This window comes from Alexandromys fortis, unplaced genomic scaffold (assembly GCF_014885135.2).
Source record: "Alexandromys fortis isolate MF-2015 unplaced genomic scaffold, M_Fortis_MF-2015_v1.1 scaffold_165, whole genome shotgun sequence".
NCBI lineage: Eukaryota > Metazoa > Chordata > Mammalia > Rodentia > Cricetidae > Alexandromys > Alexandromys fortis.
In genome coordinates this window covers 3,767,695-3,793,937 of record NW_026068038.1, presented here as the reverse complement: position 1 = coordinate 3,793,937, position 26,243 = coordinate 3,767,695, and the positions used below count along the sequence as shown (strand labels likewise).

Here is a 26,243-nt window from a genome sequence, read left to right as displayed (position 1 = left end):
ACTGATGAATATCTTGCATATCACCATAGAACCTTCATCTGGTGATGGATGGAGATAGAGACAGAGACCCACACTGGAGCACCGGACTGAGCTCCCAATGTCCCAATGAGGAGCAGAAGGAGGGAGAATATGAGCAAAGAAGTCAGGACCACAAGGGGTGCACCCACCCACGGAGACAGTGGGGCTGATCTATTGGGAGCTCACCAAGGCCAGCTGGACTGTGACTGAAAAAGCATGGGATAAAACCGGACTCTCTGAATATGGCGGACAATGAGGTCTGCTGAGAAGCCAAGGACAATGGCACTGGGTTTTGATCCTACTTCATGTTCTGGCTTTGTGGGAGCCTAGCCAGTTTGGATGTTCACCTTCCTAGACCAAGATGGAGGGGGGAGGACTTTGGACTTTCCACAGGGCAGGGAACCCTGACTGCTCTTCAGACTGGAGAGGGAGGAGGAGAGGGGTGGGGGGAGGGGGAGAAGAGTGGGAGGAGGGGGAGGGAAAAGGGAGACGGGAAGGGAAATGGGAGGCGGGGAGGAGGTGGTAATTTTTTTTTCAATAAAAAAATTATATTACAAAAAAATAAAAAATTAAAAAAAAAAAAAAAAGAAAAACAGGTGACCCAAAGCCACGGGAAAAGATGGAACCGATAAACAATGCTCGAGAATACCAGTCAGGGTCAGAATGGAGGCTGTGCAGGCCACCTGCTGGAGCCAGACAGGCTTTAGTGGATATTTCCCGCAAGTGACCTAGTCAGCACAGAGGCCACGACCAGCTTTCCGGTCTGTGATAACTGATGACTGCAGTGGCTGTCCCTCACTACTCCCAGTGCACACTAACCATGGCCCATGTGCCTGTCCAGTCACACACTGTAGGGCTCAGTCAACAAGCGGATGGACTTCAGACACGGAAGGCTTTTCAAGGCAGGAGCTAAGGAGACGCCTGAATAAAGTGCTGCGTGCTGATGACGGCTCGCTTGAGACAGAATGGAGATGTGGGCGCTGACCACAGCTCCCCGAGTTCACATGGGGCTGAGCTTTTCTGTGGCTCTGAATATTCTCTAGTGACCCCAGCATGGTGGTGCATACCTTTAATCCCAGCACTCAGAAGACAGAGGCAGCAGCTTCTCTGTGAGTTCGAGGCCAGCCTGGTCTACAAAGTGAGTTCCAGGACAGCCAGGGCTACACAGAGAAGTCTAAAAACAAACAAACAAAAAACAAAACAAACAAAAAAACTAAAGTAAAAAAAAAAACAAAAACAAAAAACTCTGTCTCTCTTCTCCTCACTGTCTCCCCCCACCCTCCCTGTGTGTGTGTGTGTGTGTGTGTGTGTGTGCATGTGTGTGTGTGTGTGTGTTACTGAGCTCCTTTAATAAGGTTTATGTGTCTCAAGTTACCAAGCAGTGATGGGAGGGGTTCCTTGGCACCATCCTACACCCTGTACAACTGCGAAACTGACCTCGAACTTGCCTTTCAAAGTCATTTCGCATCTTGGTGATCTCCTCAGCATGTTTCTGCACAAATGAGAAGGGGGTGTTACTAGAAAGCCAGACAGAGAAACTCACGGCTCTACTACTTGTGGGGAAATGCAGTTTAGTAACCCCTGTGCTATTGCTGCTTTCTGGATTCTCCTTACCTCCACATTAGAGTATGCCCAATAACATGGCTTTGAGAACCTCCACATTTCATACATAACTCACTTCCCCAGGGGAGTCACCTCTGAATCTGACAGACAGTACAGACATGAGTACCGTACATGGCTTGGTTTCCTCATCCAACCTATGAAAAGCCAGAAACAGCAGCCATATCACACGGGACAGCGGGCTCCTGATAGCCTGCCTCACTATTGCTTAGAGCAGTATAAGAGATGGTGATTATTTTGGTTTTTTGAGACAGGGTTTCTCTGTGTAGCCTAGCCATCCTGGAACTTACTCTGTAGACAAGGCTAGCCTTGAACACTCCACCTGCCTCTGCCTCCTGTGTACCACCAAGTCCAACTCAGAGATTATTTTAATAAACAATTACATGCTACAATTTTTGTAAGATTTATCATTTAATTGTTATTTCATTTTATGTGTGCAAGTTTTATGTCTGCAGCATCTGCAAGTCTGGTGCATATGGAGGACAGAAAAGGGCATAGTGTCCTGGAGTCACACACAGTTGTGAATACTATACAGGTGATAGGAACTGAACTCAAGCCTTCTGTAAGAGCCACCAGTACTCTTAACCACTGAGCCAGCTCAGATTTTTATTTTCTGTGTATGGGTATTTGGCCTACATGTATGTCAGTATACTACATGTGTGTCTGGTGTTCACAAAAGCCAGAAGAAACTGTTGGATCCCCTGGAACTAGAGTTACGGATAGCTGTGAGCTGCCATGTGGGTGCTGGGAATTGAACCCACATCTTCGAGAAGAAGAGCCAGTGCTCTTAACTGTTAAACCATTTCTCCCACCCCTACATATTACAAATTTGAATGTTTTGCTAATGTCTTATTTGTTAAAAACCTCTGATCATTTTTACACAAAAACACAAGTTACCAGATGTCAAAGATGGCTAGGTTCCCCGTGTCCACAGCCGCCGAAGCACAGCCTGTACCTACCAGGCGCAGGTTCTTTATCACCACCTCATTAGCCAGCTCCTGCTCCTTGAGCTCCACTTTCAGCGCCCGCATGTCCTTGCGCAGTGCGCCCTCCTGTGTGCGGTGCTCCTTCTGGGCCAGCTTCATGACGACAGTGCCCTCGGTCTTCACCTCTGCCAGGTTGTTCTGGTGCTCGTACAACAGGTGCTTTACTTTCTGCTTGTACACCTGCAAGGGGTGTGGGGGTGGGCACCGCATGCTCATCTGCAGCACCAGTGCGTGCCCAGCTCCCAAGCAGCTAAGTGGCAGCAGAACTGTAGAGGGCAGCCTGCTCATACTCCCACCATTCAGAGGCTTCGAGTCAGAGACTCAGGACCTGCTTCCCCTTTTCCTCCTCAGAGACTGTTGGGAGGCTCTAACAGGAGCACAGTGGACACTGTGACAGGTCATTCAGTTATGAAAAACAAATGAATAAAAATCAACACCTCATGTTTTGTTTGTTTTGAGACAGGGTTTCCAGTAGCCCAGGCTGGTCTCACACGACTCACATAACTAACATGGGTGCTCCTGGCCCTCTTGCATCTGCCTCCCAAGTGCTGGGATTACAGGCGTGTACCACCACACCCAGCTCTAGGTTTTCAGTACTTTCCATATTTGGCTGAATTCAGAGCTGCTCGTGGCACACCCACACTTGGACCTTACCGCAGTCCTATTCTATTTCATCGGAGGAAGCGGTCCTCTTCCACAGAGCACACAGCGGCAGCAGTGCAGGAAGAGGTGGCTAGTCATTTACCTAGTCCAGGTTAATCAACAGAATCGATGCAGGTGATCAAAGAGGTGACAAATGACACAGCCAAATCACCTTTGCAACTTTCCTCTGACTCTTAGAAAAACTGCCTCAGCCAGGCAGTGGTGGCACACCTATCCAGGCCTTGGGAGGCAGAGGCAGGTAGATCTCTATGAGTTCAAGGTCAGCCTGGTCTACAGAGTGAGTTCCAGGATGGCCAAGAGCTGTTATACAGAGAAACCCTGTCTCGAAAAAAAAAAAAAAAAAAACTGCCTCTGGTTCACAGTACAAAGAACAAAAGCAAAGGAGTTTATTCCCAAAGAAAAGTAGGAAGTGTCCCCCGGACCCATTTCTGTGCCGCTGCCCCTTGACGCCAGCAGGCACAGACAGACCAACTCCACTCACCTTGATCTCCACCTGGTGCCTCTCCTCTGCCTCCTCCATCTCACGGTCTTTGTTTCGAAGCTCAGCCTTCTTTTCCTCCAGCTGCCTTCTTGTGATCTCCCAGAAAGTGTGGATTTTGTCACGCTCTAGCTGAAAGTAGTTGCGCTCCTCTCGCTCCCGATCCAGCTCCTCCCGGATGCGGGCAACATGTTCCTCCACCTGGCCAGGCACAGGGCATCAAGTGAGGCACCCTGCAGAAGCCCAGCCACCACCAGAGTGTGCGGACCAAGGGAAGCAGGGAAGAAAAAGGGGGGGGGGGTCACCTTACTAAAGTTAAATACAAAGCAGGAATGCTCCAGAGACAGTAAACAGCAAAAGTTTCTTAAATTTGGCAAAGAATTACAAAACAATTAAATCTGTTCAGCAACTTCTGGATTCTTTTAAGAAATTTCTCAAGGCAGGCGGTGGTGACGCATGCCTTTAATCCCAGCACTTGAAAGACAGAGGCCAGCCTGGTCTACAGAGTGAGTTCCAGGATAGCAAGGACTGTTTCATAGAGAAACCCTATTTTAAAACATCAACAAACAAACAAAAAAGAAACACAGGCATTATTTTTGTTCAGCAATATTAGTACTCCCATTGTTATTAACTATAAAACACTTTTTTTAAAAAATTTATTTATTTATTTATTTATTTATTATGTATACAGTGTTCTGTCATGCTTGCTGGACATGAAGAGGGTACCAGACCTCATTACAGATGGTTGTGAGCCACCATGTGGTTGCTGGGAATTGTACTCAGGACCTCTGGAAGAACAATCAGTGCTCTTAACCTCTGAGCCATCTCTCCAGCCCCCAAAAACACTTCTGGTGCCCTCTTCTGGCCTGCAGGCATACACACAGACAGAATATTATATACATAATAAATAAATAAATAAATATTAAAAAAAAACAAACAAACCTCAAACAAACCTCAAAACAAACATACTTTAAAAGTAAATAATATACAATTTTAAACAGGAAAATGGTTGAAAATTGGAATACACCGGGCAGCAGTGGTGCACGCCTTTAATCCCAGCACTTGGGAGGCAGAGACAAGCAAATCTCTGTGTTTGAGGCCAACATGGTCTATAAGAGCTAGTTCCAGGTCTATAAGAGCTAGTTCCAGGACAGCTAGGGCTGGCTGCACAGAGAAACCCTGTCTCAAAAAACCAAAAAAGAAAAGAAAAAAAGAAAAAAAATTGGAGCACATCAACTGTAAGAGATAAAAATTACACAGAAGCACATAATTTTAACATAAAAGATTAAAATAAAAATAAAAAGACCACTGGAAACACTATTAAAAAATTACACAACAGACTCTGTCCAGAGCCAATTATAAATCTGCAAATAGGTTAAGGAGGAAAGTAGGGCAGGCTTCCGGCGTTCTCGGGCCCTCGCTTCCCGCGAGAATGAGTTATGTTTAGGCACAGCCCCAGGACAGCTACGGTGCAGTATTTTCTCTTTCAAGATACATTTCACACAGGGAAGCCATATCTTCCATTTCAATAAACAAGACAAAAAGCAGCCAAGGGGCTCTGAGGAAGGATGCTGGGCAGGGGCTAGGTGCCTATGGGCGCACACGGCCCCACAGAATCCGCCAGCCTCAGTGCTGTCTCACACACACACACTCACGTCACACAACAGTCACAGAGTCCTGTTCTGTTGGCTTAGTGTCAGAGTTTGTCACCAATTGCTATTTGGATTTCTTATAAATATCCAAATTTTTAACTTCTCTCGAAAAATCAAAAAGCTAAGAACACCAGAGTTCAGGGGTTCTTGAATAAACACTGACTATTCTTCCAGAGGACCACGGTTCAATTCCCAGCACTCACGTGGCAGCTAACAGCTGTCTGTACTTCCAAGATCTGACACCCTACATACCTGCAAGCAAAACACCAATGCAAATAAAATAAAAATAAATTATACAGCAGTGGTGGCGCTGGCCTTTAATCCCAGCCCTCAGGAGGAAGATGCAGGCGAATCTCTATGAGTTCAAGGCCAGCCTGGACTACAAGAGCTAGTTCCAGGACAGGCTCCAAAGCTACAGAGAAACCCTGTCTGGGGGGGGGGGGGGGGGGGGGGGGGGGGGGGGGGGGGGGGGGNGGGAGAGAGAGAGAGAGAGAGAGAGAGGAAAGAAAAGAAATTATCTAGAACACAGAGACAGAGAAGATTAGAGAAGATTTACTGAAACCGCTGCAAACAGCAGCAGGAAGTTCCTAGAGGAAAGTTCTCTCGTGGCGGAAAGAGGGTGGAAGTTTTTATGGTAGTTGAGGGGAAGTTATTTGATTTTTATCTCACCAGTCATTTGTGTGGGGTCCATATCTGGGTTCACGGGGTTGGGGGACATCGCACTGTCTTGTATGTAGTACATTTATAGCACAGATTGTTTTTCTTGAGACTGGCCAGCAGTGTACGATACCCCAAGTCCTTAGGAGTTAGGCTCCAGCTGTCTGCATATGATATCACACACATCACTAGGAGCAGGCACCAAGTGGCCATGCATGGTTGCTAAAGTATGGAAATTTGGCTCTTATTTTTTAGTCTTTTACCTCTAAAATCACCAATACTCGAGCCAGGTCCAACTCCAATTTTAGCTTATATCACTCTCTGAATCTCTTTCATATTATCTTAAACTATTAAAATAGTAAGTCTTGGGTTGAGAGATGGCTCAGAGGTTAAGAGCACTGGCTGCTCTTCCAGAGGTCCTGAGTTCAATTCCCAGCAACCACATGGTGGCTCATAACCGTCTATAATAAGATCTGGTTCCCTCTTCTGGCATGCAGGTAATGCAGGCAGAACACTGAATACATCATAAATAAATAAACCTTAGAAAAATAAAATAGTAAGTCTTATTAACACAGCTTCATATAATCCTCCAGTCTGTGTCAAAACCTCACAACACGGCCATCATCAACACAGACTCAGGTGGATACACCGTTTGCCACATGTTGTAGCTGTCAAGAGCCTTGTTAGGTTTTCAAATTATGTTCTCTAGCCTTTTACATCAATATATATATATATATGGCCTAAAATAATTTGTAGAAGGACATAACCTCCCCAAGTTCAATCTTCAACACTACCAAAAGATATGATAAAGAAGATATCATCCCAGAATCAGGAATATAGCTCAGTGGTAGAGCACGCGCCTTAACAAAAGTTAAATAAAGGAAGAAAACCTCCGCCCAAACTAAGCACAGGCAATAAGAAAGAGACAGCTCCAATAGAGCTACTCCTTGTTGGAAGTATTGTCAAAAATAAAACAGCAAAATTATTCAGCAGGTAAAGGTACCTGGTGCCAAGCCTGAAAACCTGAGTTCAGTCCCAGACCCTACACTGTGGAGGGAAAGAAAACTCACAGAAAAGAAATAACAATAATTTTAAAAAGAGTGGATGATTAATCAGATGGAGACAGTGTAATTTTAGGTAAATCATGTTTCTTTTTTTTTTAAAGCAATCTTTTCTCATTTTACATACTAATCCCAGTTCTCCTACTTCCTCCCCTCCTCCATCTCCTCCACCTCCGCCTACCCACACCCCATCCACTCCTCAGAGTGTGGTAGGGCTTCCCATGGGCAGTCAACAAAGTCTGGCACATCACTCTGAGGCAGAACCAAGGCCCCCCACCCTATATCTAGGCTGAACAAGATATCCCTTCAAAGAGAATGGGCTCCAAAAAGCCAGTTCAAGCACTAGGGTAAGTCCTGGCCCCACTGCCAGTGGCCCCAGTCACACACCTGTCCCCCACATTCAGAGGGCCTACTGTGGTCTTATTCAGGTCCCCCTGCTGTCAGTCTGGAGTCAGTGAGCTCCCACTAGCTCAGGTCAGCTGTTTCTGTGGGTGTCCCCATCATGGTCTTGACCCCTTTGCTCATATTATTGCTCCTCCCTCTCTTAGACTGGACTCTGGGAGCTCGGCCCAGAGCTTAACTGTGGATCTCTGTGTCTGCTTCCATCAGTTGCTGGATATAGGTTCTACGATAACATTTAAGGTAGTCATCAGTATGACTACAGGGCAAGGCCAGTACAGGCACGCTCTCCACTAATGCTTAGGGTCTTAGCTGGGGTCATCCTTGTGGATTCCTGGGAATTTTCCTAGTGCCAGGTTTCTTGCTAGCTCTGTAATGGCTTCTTCAATCAAGATATTTCTTTCCTTGCTCTTCCTCTCTGTTCTTCCCCCATCTCGGCCATCCCGTTCCCTCATGCTCTCCCCCCACCCCCCGCCAATCATGTTCCTTTTAAAACTTTTATTCTTCTTTTTCTCTTCTTCTTCTTTTATTTTGGATTTTTGAAACAAATACTCTCTCTGTAGTCTGGCTGTCCTGGAACTGCCTATGTAGATTAGACTGGCCTTAAACTCACAGAGATCCACCTGCCTCTGCCTCCCAAGGCACGAGCCATCACAGTAGGCTAAAAACTTGCCTTTTGTTATAATGTTCACTGGCAAACAAAGAATGACATATATGTATTATCACATATGTATCAGCTCTATGAACAATGGGTACGTTAAAAAGGTAAGAATAAAAGAAAAATACACAAAGTTAAAAATAATTATTACGTTCAGGGCTGGGGGGACTCCTTCCAAGTTCCTATTAAAAAGTTTCTTCACATGGACGTATTGCATTTTTTAAAAACATGCAATGTGGGAGTGGGGGTGGAAACTGCAGACTTAGGATAATCATGTTACACTCAGACAGAGAGGAGACGGGCAAGCAGAAGAGCGGGTGAGTTCCCAACACATCTGCAGCAGAGCCCACCCTGGGGCCAGACATTCAGAAGGGCTGTGCTCACCTGCTCCTTGGTCATGTCCTCTGGTGCGAGCCCATCCACAATCTGGTTGCCCTTGGCTTTGCCTTTCTTCCCTTTCTTTTTGGGTGCCTGTGTTTGAGGAAGACATGGCTGAGTAAGGAAAGCCTAATCTCTCGGATGCCATCCCCCTTAACTGACGGTTTGCTTCCACGGGCATTATGGGAAGGCGCACCTGTGGAGAACCAAGGCCTCTGCTAGTTCACACACCACTCATTGGAGCTCACACCCAGAGGGCGTCACTGTGCTGACCCTCCCCACAGTCACGCCCCGTGAACCACGTGTACATGGGGAGGGGAGATCATTAACACATTTGGAGAAACACAGAGAAATTCTCTTCAGAAAAGAACACCTTCTCTTTCCAAAAGGGAAAGAAAGGAGTCACTCCAAAACCATTCACTCCTGGGAAAAGGGCAAGGATTTCTTTGGTGTGGCAAAAATAAATAAATAAAGTAAGAGGGGGTTGAGGGAAGGAATATGGGGAAAGAAATTAAGGTGCTTTTGAGGGGTAGTATGGAAACCTAAAATAAAAAAAAAAACTTATCTGAGCTAAAAATGGAGGAACACACAGCGCCATCATGCCTCACAACCACCACAGGAACGCACGCAAGAAACTTACCAAGTAACAGAGAATTAGCCTTCTAGCTAAGATGGAGTTCTTATCAGTGCAAATGTAGGAAAGAGTGACCTCAGAGCAATGACCAAACCTGAGGCTCGTTTCTTCCAAATCATAAACTACAGAGAGCTCTAGTCAGGAGTGAGCAAACAGCACGTGCACTCGTGCATGTCTGTAAATGTGTTTCCGGCAGAAAACTGCTCACATGGGTCCTGCTTTATTTTAGCGGCGCGGTAAGGTCATAAACGCTTTCAGGGAAAATTCACGATGTTTCCAGGCAGGAGCTCCCCCAAGGGAGAAGTCACCCCGTCAGCTGATGACCCACCTCCTGGCACACCTGCAAGCGACGCACTAATGCCAACACCTGTGTCCGAAGGGGAAGGGCCTCATTATACGAGGAAGGTCTAAGGAGCCTGAGGTCTCCGCAACCCAAGGTGATACGCTGATCACACTATGACACTCGGCCCTCTCTAACATCCCTAGTAGAGAGGGACCTTAGCCACCGTGGGATGATGCATCAGGTTCTCCACCTCAGAGACAGTTCCTAGGGTTTCTCCGGAACCGGACTCTGATTCCTGTGTACCTTAAGTGCCCCAGAGCCCATATGAGATGGAATCCTAGATCCCCAGGATTTGGCAGACTCAGCTTCCGACTTCTGGACACCTTGCACACCAGGCTCTCAGTCTGGCCAGTTCGACGACCAGCCCCGAGAACCGAAGGGCCAAACCTCAGTTCAAGTGCATGCAGGCCCCGGCATCCTGGCCTCCCCAAGTGGGACCTCACGGAAGCGCTCAGTTCTCCATTCTAGTCATCCAAAAATGCAGGCGGCTACTCCCGGGCCTCCCAGTCCCCGGAACCCAACTATATCCGCATTTCGGAGCGAAAATCCCCCTGTTCTCTGTGCACTGGAGACCCAGAGCACCAGCCGGACTCACCATCCTGCCAGCAGTTCCGCACCGCCACTACTCCGGGATAGGCGATGGTCTGCGGAGGCTGCGCTGTCTCCTGGCAACCCGGACGAGATCCCGCGCTGGTTCCCAAATCCTCGCGAGACTCTCCTCAGAGCCACCGCCCCACCCACCCCCAGGGACCTCGACAACGCGGAGTGCGTCCCTAACGACGCACCAGAAGAAGAGATAAACAGTTGGGAGCTGCGGGGTGTTGCCTTCAGTTTGTTGCTGGTCTCCTTCCCTCTAGAACTTGAGCTACAAAAAAGATGACTGTGGTTCATTCGGCTCTCCAGAGTCTACGTGACGGGCACTTCGGGAAGAATAGATAAAGGAGAGAATGTCTGATTAATCTGCCACCCAAGCTCAGTTCCCAAATTGGATTCAAATATGAGCTAAGAGTCCGCTCTTGCAGTTCATCCACCTTGCCCCGCTTGTGAAAATTCCTATCATGTGCTGCCCTGATGAGACTGAAAATGCATAGCTGAGCTTCCAGAAACTCTGAAAGAAAAAGGCTGGGAGTGTTATCTTATGCCTGTAATCCCTGCACTGGGGAAGCTGAGAGGGAAACCGGCTGGGTTGGAAGCTAGCCTGGGCTACATAGTTTTAGTTTTAATCCAGCCAGAGCTACACACCAAGATCGTGGCTCAAATAGGGAGGTAGGCGTCGCAAGAGAAAAAGGTGGCCTGGCAGGACTGGGGCTGCATGAAATTCAGTAGCAGAGCTCTTGCAAAGCCATGCTGAGTGTCCTGGTTTCCGTCCCCAGGAACAGAAGGGGCAGCAAGTCATACTTTGCTGTCTGCTTTGTGGCTGAAGATTCCACAACCATAACTGGATGTGTCTGCATCCAACCAAGAGAGAAAGGCTCGCCCAGTCAAGGGGCTCAGACATAGCAGCGAGTTCCTCTTGTTTGCCTCCCTCCCCTGCCCCACAAAGATTCTTGGGGAAAGAAAGGCTAGCTGGAAGAAGAGTACTGAATCCTTGTGAACCTCTAACAGTTAGAGACTTATTTACAGTAAACCTTAACAAAGCCAGCACGACTGCCAGACTGCTTTCTTCTTCTTCTTCTTCTTCTTCTTCTTCTTCTTCTTCTTCTTCTTCTTCTTCTTCTTCTTCTTCTTCTTCTTCTTCTTCTTCTTCTTCTTCTTCTTCTTCTTCTTTTTGGTTTTGGTTTTTCGAGACAGGGTTTCTCTGTGGCTTTGGAGCCTGTCCTGGAACTAGCTCTGTAGACCAGGCTGGTCTCGAACTCACAGAGATCCGCCTGTCTCTGCCTCCCGAGTGCTGCCAGACTGCTTTCTGACAGTGAACTCTAAGGTGAGCACAGAGGGGAGAGGGCTTAAGAGTCTCCCAGAGGAGATTTGACATGAGGCAGTGAAGTAACACAGTCAAGTAATTGCTTAGCACTTACCCACAGCGCGACAGGTGCTTCACGTGGATTTGCAGTTTTGCTCCGTTAGTCTACTGGGGAATCCTGAACTAAATAAATGTACCAGCAACTCCTTTCAGCTGGCCTGTGGTGGTGCACGCCTTTAGTCCCTAGCACGTTGGCAGGCAGAGGCAGCCAGACCTCCCAGTTCGAGGCTAGCCTGGATTGAACAGAGTGAGTTCCAGGACAGCCAGAGCTACACAGGGAAACTGTCAAAAAAATCAAAACAAAAAACAACACCTTTCAGCAAAAAGGGCAAGAATAGGAAAACTAGTTCAGATAGCATAGATAGGATTTCTGTTTGGCAGAAATCGACAGGACAGCTTGACTTTTCAGTGTGGGATTACAATGATGAACAGCTTGGGGAGCACAGACTGGAGATTCCCTAGGATCCAACAAGACCCACCCAGATAAGGGCAGCTCATGTAGAATTTAGGTCATGATATTCAGAAAAGAACCTTTTCTTCACACCTACAGCTTAAGAACATTCTGTTGCTTGTTGTGGTTTTTCTTTTGTCTTTGTTTTTTGTTTGTTTGTTTGTTTTGTTTTGTTTTTCGAGGCAGGGTTTCTCTGTGTAACAGCCCTGGCTGTCCTGGAGCTCACTCTGTAGACCAGGCTGGCCTCGAACTCACAGAGATCCATCTGCCTCTGCCTCCCAAGTGCTGGGATTAAACCACCCCTGCCCAGCCAGAAAGTTTTAATCAACACCAAGCAGTGCAGTTCAGAAGGCCAGACACATGATATCAGTTTCCTGAAAAATTCTAGAGCAAACGTTGATACCCACAAATCAACTAACCAATCCTCTAAGGTTTGGCTCCTCTCAAAACCAGTTGGTTGACTAAGTAAGCTACCATAGCCCGCTGCGTCAACAACTGAAGGCATAGATACTGGTTTGACAAAGCTGGTCTTTATCTTAGAAGTACATGTTGAAATATTCGAAAATGAAATGATGAGGTGTGTTTAGAAATTTGCTTCAGAACATTAAGTGTAGAGGAAGGTGGCTGAACACAGAGAAGGCCACTTATAACCTGGTTACTTGTTGGGTTGGGGTTAAAGGTGGGCATATGATGCTGTTCTCCTACTGTGTGTTTCGAGAAGGTCCTTCATGGATATGCAAAGATAAAACAGACGCTGGCTCAAAAACCACACCACCTGTCAGTAACGAGCATGGACATCTTTGACAAGAGCCTGTTCCTGTCTTTCATCCATCTTTCAAATGGAAAGCACCAGTAAACAAAAAATTGCTGTTAACAGATACTGACTGTGGGCTGGAGAGATGACTCAGCGGTCAAGAGCACTGACTGCTCTTCCAGAAGACCCCAGTTCAATTCCCAACACCCATGTGGCAGCTCACAACTGTCTGCAACTCCAAGATATGACACCATCACACACACAGACAAACATGCAGGCAAGACACCAGTGCATATAAAATAAAAAATAAATCATATATAAACATACTGGCTGTGTAACAAGGAACCCTAGAGCACAGAGGCAATACAGTACCTAACCGATTTTGCTCATGAATCTGAAACTTGGCTATGACTTACTGGGGCAGCCTACCCCGCCCCCTTATCACTCTCTTCCTGGAAAACTCAAAAGTAGCATTTGGAACCACCTGAGCATAGTCAGGCCAGCTGTTGGCCAGGATCTCAAAGAGATTGCCAGTCAGAACGTACACAAGTGAAGTCTGGGTAGCCTGGTTTTCTCACCACATGGTGACCTGGTTTTTACAGGAGCCTTCCAAGGAAGCTGGACTTTTCTTATGACCTAGCCTTGGATGTCACATGGTATCACATCTATCGTTCTCCTCTGGCCGATGCAGTCACAGGCTCTGACAACACTGAAGTGTCCTGATGTGGAATGGTTCCAGAAGGATCACATCCGGTGCTTTGGGTTTGTTTGTTTGAGACAGGGTCCCCTGCAGCAGAGGCTGACCTCAGAGCTTCTGTGTAACTCTTGAACTCCTGTTCCTCCTGTGAAGTGTTGGGATTCTAAGTGTAGCCCCATGGTCGGCTCCATGGCATTTTGGAAAACACAACATTGCTGCCCCATACCCTAGCTTTGCCCCAGGCAGGGAACTAATGACTAAGAATGACCATTTACCTCAGCTTCAGAGGGCCTTAACCAGCAGGTAGCTGTTTCCTTGTTTTGTAAACTAAAGAAAAGCAGAACTATTAACTTTCTGGAATTGGCCTTCAGGCTCAAAGGCCACAGACTACCTAGGGTCCACTAGACCTGGGCAGGAAGCCAGAGCTTTCACTCCCATCCTACTGAATCAATGGAGTTGTTTGACCACTGCCCTTCTAGCCATCCATTCTGCCCGGGGCAGGACCAGACTTATCCATCAGCTCACCCCTCTCAGGATAACGAACCCATCCTCCATGGATGGGTTTGTTTCAAGTTGGGCTTTCTGACTTCTAGCCCTGAATATGCAACCTGGGGGGGGGGAGTTACTGTCTCTGAGGTCAGCATCTTCAGATCTCTGGGAGGAGTAAGGAGATACTGTGTGTTTTAGGGTTAGCATTGCTGAGATGAAACCCTATGACCAAAACAACTTGGGGAGGAAAGGGTTTATTTGGCTCGTGCCTCCACAGAATTATTCACCATCAAAGGAAGTCAGGGCAGGAACCTGAAGGCAGCAGCTGATGCAGATGCCATGGAGAAACTTGGCTTGCTCCTCAGGTCCTGCACAGGCTATTTTCTTACAGAACCCAGGACCACCAACCCAGGGTTGGCACTACCCGCAATGGGCTGGTCCCTCCCACATCAATAATTAATAAGAAAATGCCCCACAGCTGGCCATTGCGAAGGCATTTTCTTAATTAAGGTTCCTACCTCTCAGATGACTTCAGCTTGTGTTAAGTTGACATAAAACTATTCAGTACCCTGTGCAATGCAAGCAGGCCGGGTGCAGGCAGGACTGGCGTTTAGAGATGGGACTCCAATTGTGGGCTCTCAATATGTCCAAGGCCTTCTTTATCCAGGTCACCAACCCCTGAGCTCCACCCCCGGCCTTGAACTCTCAGTATGGATTCATATAGTATTAATTAGATCCACAAGTCCAGGTTTATAGGATGAGGGGTCTGGTGCTGCTTTGACCCTTCTTGTACGACCTCCTATTCTAGCTCCGCCAGGCGCCTCACGTAGTTGGCGCCCCACAAATACTTATGGATGGATGGACCGAAGCCCGCGCAGCTTATCAGTGCGCAGGAGTCCTGGACTGCGGTGGCAAGCTGTAGCCCTTGGTCGGCAAAGGGGGCAAAGGGCTACGTCCCTGCTGGAGGAGTAGGGGTGTGGGGATGGGGGTTGTTGTTGGCCAGGTCGGCAGGGGGCGCCCGAGGAACAGGGCGGGGCCGCACCTGTGCTGCTGGCTGCTAGAGATGGGGAGGGGACCGGCGCCCGAAGCAGCTGCGCGCCCCGCCCCGCGGCCTCCTCCCCGCCGCCGCGGCCCCTTGGCTGCTGCCCCGATGCGCTGCTGCCGAAGCTCGGACCCAGTAGTCGCCAGAGCAGTTGATGCATCCGGGCCGGCTCACATCGCCGCTGCCCACACCCCTCGCGGACCCCATTGGCCGCATGGAGTCTCCGGAGAGCGCTGGTCGGGGAGGTGAGTAGGATCCAGGTCCCCCAAACCCCAGCAACAAACCGCAGCCCCTCCCTCTGCCTACTGGCCCGCTGCTCCCGGGGTCTGGAGACCGGCGGGTGCCTCCTGAGCCCGCCCGTCCGACTCAGAGCTGGGGGGCGGAAGAGGGGGCCGGGCCAGCGCCTTGGAAATGTGTGGGGACCCGGCTCAGGAAGCACAGACTGCGTCTCTTCCCCTGCTCTTCGAGCTCCGGGTTCAGAAAGCCTTGCTAACTGCCCTCCTAGGCGATGGCGAGGGGTTTCACCCTGAACCGAGGCTGGGAGTGGGGGAGGGGCGTGCCGGGACCGGACTTCGGGGTCTGGAGAGGCGATCCTTGGAGACGATGCTACCCGCTTGTTCACGCTTAGGCTTTGTTCATCCCCGCGACGAAACCGGGAGGAATGACAAGAGGCGGAAGGGGGTCTGGGGCTCCGGGCTGAGCTGGGGTTTTGGTGAGGTCATGGCGCATGCACCCGAGCTCCTGGTGCTGCAGGGCAGCGGTGTCCGTGCTTCCCAGCTGCCACATATTTGGAAGGGAAGGTGTGAATGGTATGTTCCCTCCTCAGCCTCTCCCAGCAGTTAGGGACCCAGCAGAGGGTTAAGGTCCCACCCGAGTCTGCTCTTCTTGGAGTCTGCCCACAGGCGGCTGGCTAACAATAGGGGGGAACTCTTAAAATCACCTCCCCTCCCGGCTTTCCAGAAAGCTTTTCAGGGATCAATCGCTGTGGGAAGTTAGATGTAAGCTAAACAATCCTTCGCTTGCCTAGCCATGCCCAACAACTCTAGGATTTCCTGAAGGTCCCATCCCAAGGAGCTACTAGGTGCCTGAGGATTTGGCCAGCTTGTCATTCTGCTGACATCCCAGTCACACGACGACTTCTTGAAGCCCAAAGGGCTGCCCCCTGGGAGCTGTCCCGAAGTTGTCTCCTGGGTCTGCAGGCAGGGAGTAATGTCCTGTTTGAGAACCCTTATCCTCCTAAGCACCAGACATCATTCGGCCCGTGGGACTGGTTGTGCTTTTTGTTTTGTTTTTATGGGAGATCAGATTTCTTTTTTTAAAAAAAAAAATTAACTTTTTTAAAAGAAAACAAACTATTTTTTTTTCATTTTACATACTAATCCCAGTTTCCTCTCCCTCCCCTCCTTCCGTATTCCCCACCACACCACCCCCATCCACTACTCAGAGAGGGCAAGGCACATTGCTTTGCGAAGGTACAAGGCCCTCCCCACTATATCCAGGCCGAGCAAGGCATCCATTCAAAGAGAATGGGTTCCAAAAAGCCAGTACAATCAGTAGGGACAAATCCTGGTGCCACCGCCAGTGGCCCCCGCAGTCTGCCCCAGCCATACAGCTGTCACCCACATTCAGAGGGACTAGTTTGGACCTATGCTGGTTCTGTCCCTGTCCAGCTGGAATTGGTGAACTCCCATTAGCTCAGGTAAACTGTTTCAGTGGGCGTCCCATCATGGTCTTGACCTTGTGCTATCGAAAGTCCCAGGACCCTTGGCCTTCCCAGCACCAGCTCTGTGGGTACCAGAAGGTAGATGGTTTGGAGAGCAAGGACTTGCTGCAGAGCTCAGGGCTGATTTTGAGCTGTGCGATGCTGGCAACCTGCCTGTGCCCCCTGAGTCTCCGTTAGCACGTCTGTCAGTACAGACAGCCCCTTGTATAGGACAGAGATTTTTCTTTCCTTCTCTGAGAAAGGAAGTGCTTGCCCAAAAGCTTAGACGCAGATGGAATGGGTTGTTTCTGATGCCTAAATCACTGGCCGGGGCAGTCACTTAGTTCACCCGATTCAGTGAACATACACCAGGTACCTATTCTGTGCAGGTGCTCGGCGTGCTTGTAGGGAGGAGAAAACGAAGAGGGTTTGTGCTCTTGGGACCTTTAGCTGTGTTCTCTTTTCTGCATCCTGAGCTAGCAAGCTCTACTTGGTGGGACTTCGTAAAGCTTCATGTGGGTGACTGTGACTGTCACATCTAGTGACCCTTTGTTTTGGAGTGTGTGAAACAAACACACACACACACACACACACACACACGCAGAGCCCACTGTGGTGGAGGTGTGTATACCACCTCCCAGAACCACAGCCAGGCTAGCTCATACAGACCTTATCAACCTACCTTCCGTATTTTGCATCAAATCTAGACTCATTTTCATCAATAGCCATTGAAGAAACTACCTCCAAAAGGTAAAAATTTTTATAAAGTATCGTTAAGTCAGGGTCTGACAATGTAGTACTGGCTATACTAGCGCTTGCTATGTAGACCAGGCTGGCCTCAAACTCATAGAGCTTTCCTGCCTCCACCCCCTGGGTGCTGAGATTAAAGGTGTGTACCATCACGATAAGCCTAATATACAACTCTTATACCTAAATAATTGGTGGGGGGGGGCAGGGAGATCTCATTACACAGCCCTGGGTGGCCCGGAGCTCACAGAGACCTGCCTGCCCCTCGAGTTGCTGGAATTAAAGAAGTGTTTGAGCAGCTGCTCCGCCAGGCCCAGCTACTAAATTTCTTTCTTAAAAACTGTGCAGACCACGGAGTTAAAGCATGTGCATAAAAGTGTAAAAAGCTCCCTCCTTGAGAAGCCCACCTGAGCCTTTGGGGACCAAGTCTCTGTCTCTTCCCCACCTCCAAGGGGTCCCAGAGTCTGTAGAGAAGCAGAGGCTGTGGCCCTGCACTCGAGACTGAGAGTAGACGTGGGGTCTCAGCTTCCTTAAGATACTGAACTGATGGCATGGATTTGGGGAGTGAGATGCTGGGGAAATGGGGCTCAGGTAGCTCCTATTTGTGACCATTTCTCCCTCCTGGTGGTCATTTCGTTTATATTTATTTATTCGTATCATTAATTCATCTGTTCACTTGTTCAGTGGCATAAAGCATGGCCAGGCCGTTGGAGCACAGCAAGATTTGGGCCTAGCTTCCAAGCCACGAATGTACTAGAAATAGGCCAACAGCAAAGCCCTTAGGAAACTCAGTACCCTAGCTCCGAGCGCCACCCACAGGTTAGGGTAGCAGCAGCAGCCCCCTGGTCGAGGTTGTACCAGAGCCAAGGATCGCTGTGGAGTCCTTCACAGGGCATCAGACACCCACTTCCCTCTATCCTGCCCAGGGTGACTCCAGGAGATCTGAGCTACTGACTCCCAACTGTCTGCCAGTATTTGACCCTGCCCTGGCCTGCCTAGTACGCTGGCTGCTTCCTAACTGGGAAGAACAACAGATTTTGTGGGTAGAGAATGTTTCTCCCCCCCCCCCCCACACACAATACTTTGCAAAGAAGGTGCATACTGACCTGGATGATTCTTAGCACAGCCATTCATTGTGGGGGCTTGGGGTCATCCATTCAGACAGACAGAGATGAGGGTCAGTCATTCATTCTCTCTCTCTCTCTCTCTCTCTCTCTCTCTCTCTCTCTCTCACACACACACACACACACACACACACACGGGGACTGGGGTCATAGGCTTCCTCTGTCTTAGCATATTTTGACTTCTGGCTTCAAACTCAAGATCTGCCTGCTGCCACTTCCCAACTGCTGGGGTTGTAAGTGTAGCCACTACAGCAGCCTCAACACTGGTCAGTTTACTTGTTTGGAGACATTCTCACTGAGCCCTGCCTCCACCTCCCAAGTGCAGGGTCCACAGGCATGTACCACAAGAATGTTCCTGATGGTGACAACTCCATCTTCCTCATTCTCCTCCCAGGGATTTGGCTTAGGACAAAGCACCAGGATTTTCAGGATAAGACAGGACCAAGGCCAAAGCAAGATGATGACATAAAGACTTTACAGATAACACTTGACAAGTGTGCAAGACGTTCTGGGTTTGATCCCCAGGACCGCACACCAAGAGCTACCGCATCTCATTGACTCTCATGGACAAAATACGAAAGGATGCAGTAAGGCCACTGTTCTCTTGTCCCAGGGGCTGAAGACTCGTGTGATCCTAGGATCTCTAGTGAGGGGCGCAAGACAGGGGTCATGCTTGCTATTTAGCTAAGGTCCTAGATGGGGTCCCCATCTCAGCACAATGCCCCAGAAAATAGAGGAAAGTGGTCAAGCAGTAGCTTTTCCCAGCACACTCCAATAGAACCTATAGTTCAGAGGCCCATAGTCCAAACACAACTGTGGCCTTCTATCATCCCCCTGCTCCGGTGCCCCTGGCCTCATCTGAGATCCCACATTCCCCCTAGGTCCTCTGCATCCACTAGGAAAAGACTGAAGCATTCACGGATGCTCCAGTCCCACATCTGCTGCGAGCACATTTCATCAGGAAAAGCCGTCTAGTCTGACCTGCAGCTGTCGGCAGTGGGAGCCTGGGCTGTGGCCGCCTCGGTTCAAGTCTTGCTCACAGCAGCAGCTGCTTTTTCTCGGTGTGTTCGTGTTCATCACCCAGGGCTGCCAAAAATAATCCATGGGACACTTGTGCATCCCAGCATAGATCCACAGATCACACGAGCGCTCTCATTCACACCAGGTACACAGAGCCTTCAGGTGGGGGTCAGACACACCATGAAAGATCTAGAAACTAGAGAGGAAAGTCTCTGGGAAGAGCCCTAGAGAACAGGGCAGGGAGGTTAGGAAGGTAGGTACGCTCTCCTCTGGGAAGATGGTAACTCGGGGGACAGGCACAAGGGGACACACCTGACTAGCTATTGGGATCTCTGGCAGGGTGTGAGGAACGGGAAAGGAGATGAAGGGTATCTGCTAAGGGCTCTGAGCTGCCCCATGGGAGAAACTGCCAGGATGGGGTATGGCGATAGAGGAGAGGTCAGAAGACCACTAAGTGACAGCTCCAAGTGCTGGAAAGGAAAGTACGAGGACCAGTGTGGGGCTGAGAAGCAGTCTCCATCCCAGCAGATGCCCGAGGGTCTCTTGTTCTCCAACAGAAAATTGTTAGATAAGAAAGACAACCAGCAGTGGTGGTGCACTCGGAAGGCAGAGGCAGTTGAATCTCTGGGAGTTTGAGGCCAGCCTGGTCTACAAGAGTGAGTTCCAGGACAGACTCCAAAGCTACAGAGAAACCCTGTCTTGAAAAACCCAATAAATAAATAAATAAATAAATAAATAAATAAATAAATAAATAGAAAGAAAGAAAGAAAGAAAGAAAGAAAGAAAGAAAGAAAGAAAGAAAGAAAGAAAGAAAAAAGACAACCAATTCATTTTTTGAAAAGAACATTCACCAAACTGCAATGGGGCTGACGGTGAAGGATGATGGGATAGCAAGGATACCATTTCCTACTTCCCTACTTCACGTCTTTTTCCATTGACTCCAAAGACTATATAAGGTTTTTTAAAATTGATATTTATTGAGCTCTACATTTTTCTCTTCTCCCCTCCCTGCCTCTCCCCTCCCCCTTCAATCCTCCCCCAAGGTCCCCATGCTCCCAATTTAGGCAGGAGATCTTGTTTAACATAGGTTTTTATAAGGAAGTCAGTCCCCAGCAGAAAGACAGGAACTCACAGGTGACCCGTCATTAAACCATAGGCCAGCCAAAACCTAGACAAACTGCAGTATAGAGACAATAGAGCCTTACACTGGCAAACCTGCTGTGGAGGAATTCCCATACTAAGAGCTCCCTGGAGCTGCACTGCTGAGCAGTCTGTCTGTCTGTCCACTCTCAGATATCCTTTGCCTAGTCACCCAGGGAGGGCAGGCCCTGAGAGGGAGCAGCAGCATCTCTGCATCCTAAAGCCATGAACCAGTCTGGGAACCCCTGGCCACAGCAGCATGTCAGAGGACCTGACATACCAGCTCCTCATAGTCTTCCCCAACCATCTCAGATCCCAGTCCTGGAGGGATGTGGGGGTTCCCCTGAGTGTGGAGGTGACACTATGTCTTGGTTGCAGAGATTGTTAAAGAAGTCAAGGTACCACAGGCTGCCCTGAGTGTTCCAGCTCATGAGACGGGGGACACTTGCCACACACCTGTGACAGAGGGGGAAGAGGTTGGCATCCCAATACCAGCCCCAGGGTTCCTGCAGGTCACGGAGAGGAGGCGTAAGTATCACTGACCATCCCAGCGGCATAGAAGAACCCCAATTATTGGGGACAAAGCAGCCTGAGTGTGAAAGGCGGCAGCCCTGCCCAGTGATGGCAACTGTGCATGCAAACTGCAAAATGGAGGCGCTGAGAAAGCTCCACAGTCTGGTGTGCAGAGCTATTGGACCTGTAGGTTTGCCTGGGTCTTGTCTAGTAGTGACTTTACAGAAAGTACCAGTTCAGGGAATGGCCCAATGGGTAAACTGACTGTTGTGTAATAGAACCTGAGTCCAGATCCCCAGAACTCCTGTAAAAACAAAACAAAACAAAAACAAAATGGGGTGGGGGGATTGGAGAGATGGCTCAGAGGCTGATCTTCAGAGGTAGCGAGTTCAATTCCCAGCAACCATGTGGTGACCATCTATAGTGCCCTCTTCTGGCATGTACACGTACATGCATGTAGAACTCTGTGCACATAATAAAATCTTAAAAAAAAAAAAGTCGTGGTAGTACATGCTTATAATCCCTGAACTGGGAAGGCAGGAACAGAGCGAATCCTCACATCTTCCTGGCCAGAATAGCCAAATTGGTTAGATGAAAATCCCCATCTCAAAAAAATAAGACAGCGAACAACTGAGTTAGACAGCCATCAGCTTCAGCCTGCATGCATGTCACACATGTATGGAAACATACACATCAACCCAAAGTGCCAGATCACCCATGTGGGAGGAAACCGCTGAGGTGAGTAGCCTGATCAGGTGGGACCGAGAGGTAACTATGTCTCCTGCAACCCCTAGAGCCTCTGAGCAGCGTCTCCTCCCTGGAGGTCCACTTCGATCTCCTGGACCTCACTGAGCTGACCGACATGTCTGACCAGGAACTGGCCGAGGTCTTTGCAGACTCTGACGACGAGAACCTTGCCACTGAATCCCCAGCAGGTGAGGCTGCACACTGGCTTGGGGAAAGGTCAGGGGAGTCCTGGGGTCACCTAATTGTGTGTTTAGTCCCCACATTTCATCCTTATTTATATTTTGCACTACTTCCCACATGCGAAGGAATTTCCCTCCTACCCTATCTACTTCTTCACTTCGAGTGAACAACAAGAAGCCAAAGCTATTATTCCTTGCAAGTATAATGCAGCACAAATTCTAACTGGTATTAATAATAAAAACTCGGAGTCAGCTATCGAGGATCAGAGAAGCAGAGCGCCAGCCACCAAAAATTTCTTTTACCTCTACCAATGCTCAGACCAAAGGACTGATCCTGTCCTCAGACTGCATCTCCAGACTGCATCTGTCTCCACCAAACCTCAGACTGCAGTGAGCTCCCGTCTCCTCCCACCTTACATTCCACTCTCAGCCCAGCCAAATCACTCCTGTCTCCACCTCCCTAGTGCTGGGATTAAAGGTCTGGGGTCCCAACTACTGGGACCACTTTTGTGTGAGCTCTGTTTTTTTTTAAAGACTGGATCAATTTCTTATAGCTCAAGGCAGCCTTGAACTAACAGAGATCTGTCTGTCCCTCAAGTCCTGGGATTAAAGGTGTGAGCCACCACTGCCTGGCCTCTAGTGGCTTAGCTCTGACCCGTTCACACCAATGCACATAAAATAAAGTTTAAAAAAATTAAAAAAAGAAAGAAAAAAAAAAAAACAAAACAAAGCTGGGTGGTGGTGGTGGTACACACCTTTAATCCCAGCATTTGGGAGGCAGATAGATCTCTTGAGTCTGAGGTCAGCCTGGTCTGCAAAGTGAGTACTAAGACAGCCAGGGCTTTTATTACACAGAGAAACTCTATCTTGGAAAACAAAACAAGCCAGGTGGTGGCGGTGCACGCCTTTAATCCCAGCACTCAGAAGGCAGAGGCAAGCAGATCTCTGTGAGTCTGAGGTTGGCCTGATCTACAAGAGCTAGTTCCAGGATAGGCTCCAAAGCTACAGAGAAACCCTGTCTCGAAAAGCCAATAATAATAATAATAGAAAGAGAAAAGAAAAACAAAAGAAACCAACAACATAGTTGGTTTCACTGTGTAGCCCCTGGTTGACCTCTTTGTAGACCAAAGTAGCCTCAAACTCTGAAGATCCAACTGCCTCTTATCTCCCAAGTACTGGAATTAAAGTTACTACCACATCTGGCATTTCAACATCTTAAAAAAAATCTATCAATGTGACCTTCAGCTGTTCACTTGTGCTGTGGGGTAGGAAAAGCAAAGGAGCTGAGCCCCACCCACCACCAGCTTCAGCTTCTCCCACCCCCAAGTCAAAACATGTATACATGACCTGGGATGAGACCTGTATGTACACCGAGGGCCTCGTGAAAGGCACTTGCCGTCCTCTTTTCTTCTGAGACAAGGTCTCACCACGTAACCTGTTGCCCTGAAACTCAGAGATCCACTTTCTTTTGCCCCCCAAGTGCTGGGAAGTCACCATCCTTACTGAAGGAACTCCAGCCCCAGCGAGGGTCTGCAGGTCAGCTGCTCACATGCTTCCTGGAGGTGGTTGGTGGTGTGGCACACACATACACAGACACACACACACGAGAAGCTGTGGGCTCTAGAGGTGGTTGGTGTGGCACACACATACACAGACACACACACACACGAGAAGCTGTGGGCTCTCGAGGTGGTTGGTGGTGTGGAACACACATACACAGACACACACACACATGAGAAGCTGTGGGCTCTGAGACAGGACAGCTACATGAAGGAGGACCCTGGCTCCACCTCATGGGTGTCCTTGTCCCATCTCTCCTGCAGAATGGAGTTCTGCCTGATCCTGGTGGCATCCCTTCTTAGCATTACCTTCCTTTCGAGTGCATGTGTGGGCTGAGCCAGGAATGCCCCATGACAGCTGTGGTGGTAACACATGTGGCTGGACATGCAGAGTGGGGGGAGCTCAACTCCAACCCAACTGTGCCCCTAGCCCCATGTGGCCTGCACCCTGGAGAGGAGCTGAAGTCTCACGATGGGGCACAGACTATCAGGTCTGCAGGGCCCCAAGCCGTACTAAGCCACTTAGGAAGTCAAGGCTTGGGCAGTGTCTTATCAGGTTCACATAGGGGACAGGGCAGATAATCTCAAGACTTGAGCCAGGCAGAGTGGAGCATGGCTTCAGTCCCAACACTGGGGAAGCAGAGAAAAGTGGATCTCTGAGTTTGAGGCCAGCCTGGTCTATGTGGTAAGTACTAGTCCAGCCAAAGCTATATGATGAGCCAAAAAAAATTTAAAAAACAAAACAAAAAAACTTAGCATTGACTTTAGTGACTCCTAGGGACATCCCTTGCCCATTATCTAAAATCTTCAGCACAGTGGCAGACACCAAGAAAGCCTATGTATACCCAGAAGCAGTAGCAACAAGACCGGCAGAGCCACAGTGTGGAGCCTCAGCCCCTGCCCACCCCCTGCCCCATTTTCCTGAATCCTAGACTTTTTCTGTGTTCTTCCCAGGTCTGCACCCACTATCCAGAGCTGGCTGCCTACGGTCCCCCTCCTGGACAAAAACAAGGGCGGAGCAGAACCGTGAGAAACAGCCCCCCAGTGACCCGGAACGACAAGGCACAGCTGTGGACACGTTCCTCACCGTGGAGGGGCCCAAGGAAGATTAGCACAACTCCATCTCTTCCAGAGTTGCTGAAGGGCTGGGCCAGACCACCATGATGGCAAATCAGGACAGTATCGACACAAGAGACACATTCTGTCAACTCCAAGACTCCAGCCATCACTCGACAACAGGTCCAAGTCTGGGTGCCGGGTACCGGCCTCTGGGCACCCCAGCACAAGCACAGCCCAGTGGCCTTAGGTCCAGCTGGTTCCTGGACCCCGAATCAGGGATGACACCGTATGGAATCTCTGCCTTGGGATGAGAGGAGGAATGGAGTGGACAATGGTGGCCTTGGTCTCCTCAAGACTTGTCTCTAGGACAAGACGTTTTGTCTCTTGTGAGATTCCAAGTAGGTTCAAGGTATGGGGATCCAAGCCCATGAGAGCTGCCCAGGAACCTGTAGGGGGAATGGATATCCAACCTCCTGAGCTCATTAGCCCAAAGTAGATTTGGTGGTCAGTCATGGGCTGGCTCTACTGTCCAGCCGAGTGGCAGGGACAGGTTACTTCCCTAAGACTTGCACCCTTCCTGTGCCCTGGGCAGGTGCCACTGTTTGCAGTCTCACCCCAGGCTTGCTTCTCTGTGTCTGTGGGTGTGACGGCTCAAAGGCTGAGGAGTCACCCCGTGTCTTCCTTCCTTTAGAACACCAAACCTGAGTGACAACTCCCAGATTGCTCAGAAGGACAGAGTACCGTCTCCCCATTCCTGTGTCTGTCATAAGGGCATCTCCTCTGCCTGTCCTCCACATCCCATGCCTAGCTCATCCACCCACATCGCCTGTCAAATGCTCAGTTGGGAGGCTCTGACACTGTGGATCCGTCTCGGGAGCAGTTCAGGGGAGGCAGGGCCAATCCAGCCACCCACTCTGCTGCGACGCTGGACCCTCAGTTCAGACGCTCTCAACGCTACTTTCATGTGCTCGAAGACAACTCTGACTGCTGCTGTGACCACGAATCAAAGACTGGTTTTAAAATAAAGGTTTACTTGCATTCTGTCCCTAGGCCAACCTGCGCTGCTGGCTGCTGCTCACTGTCTTCTGAGAAAGACAAGGCTTTTGATCTTCATTTGCAGTGAATGCTCCTGGCGGGGGGGGGGGGGGGGGGGGGGGGGGGGGGGGGGCCAGAGGGTGGACAAATCAATGTGTCCTAGGAGAGAGGTGATGTGAGATATTGATGAGGTCTCGGGGGGGAGGCTGGGAGCAGCCTCGAGGACGGTCCCACTTCAGAGCCGCTCTGCCTCTGCACTGTTGACCCATAAATGTGGGTTATTTCTGCCTGTCTCCTGAAATGAAAACCAACCCCGGTTTCCAAAGGACACAACCCAGCAGCTGCCTTTTCATCTCAAGGTATCTGTGAACCCTTGGCTCCACTCCAGCCTGCCAGGGTCTTACCCCCACCATCCACTCTTCCTGCTGCAGCTCCCATGGGGCACATTTCCAGAGTCCCTGGACCAGTGGTCCTTCTA

At 49.4% G+C, this 26,243-nt stretch overlaps 2 protein-coding genes across 6 annotated transcripts in view; one reads left to right on the top strand and one right to left on the bottom strand.

Moving 5' to 3' along the window:
* Gas8 (growth arrest specific 8) overlaps nt 1–26,243 on the bottom strand; it is a 67,067-nt gene that overhangs the window by 13,874 nt on the left and 26,950 nt on the right. For 3 of the 5 annotated variants that reach the window (XR_007595865.1, XM_050165213.1, XM_050165214.1), the window contains exons 17-20: nt 8,577–8,663; nt 3,769–3,966; nt 2,598–2,804; nt 1,456–1,510 (exon numbers count right to left, since the gene is read on the bottom strand). Coding sequence is in view for 3 of the 5 variants with exons in the window: in XM_050165213.1 (XP_050021170.1) it covers nt 1,456–1,510; nt 2,598–2,804; nt 3,769–3,966; nt 8,577–8,663 (547 nt within the window). In the remaining 2 variants the exon portion in view is untranslated. Of the gene's footprint in view, nt 1–1,455; nt 1,770–2,597; nt 2,805–3,768; nt 3,967–8,576; nt 8,664–26,243 lie in introns of those variants that run through there. The other 2 variants (XM_050165217.1, XM_050165216.1) reach the window with 2 other exon arrangements.
* Nucleotides 14,962–25,850, top strand: Dbndd1 (dysbindin domain containing 1). The gene is given in 5 exon segments (XM_050165218.1): nt 14,962–15,105; nt 15,107–15,185; nt 21,052–21,201; nt 21,981–22,121; nt 24,626–25,850. Coding segments are annotated over 5 exon segments (672 nt in total). The 3' UTR covers nt 24,784–25,850.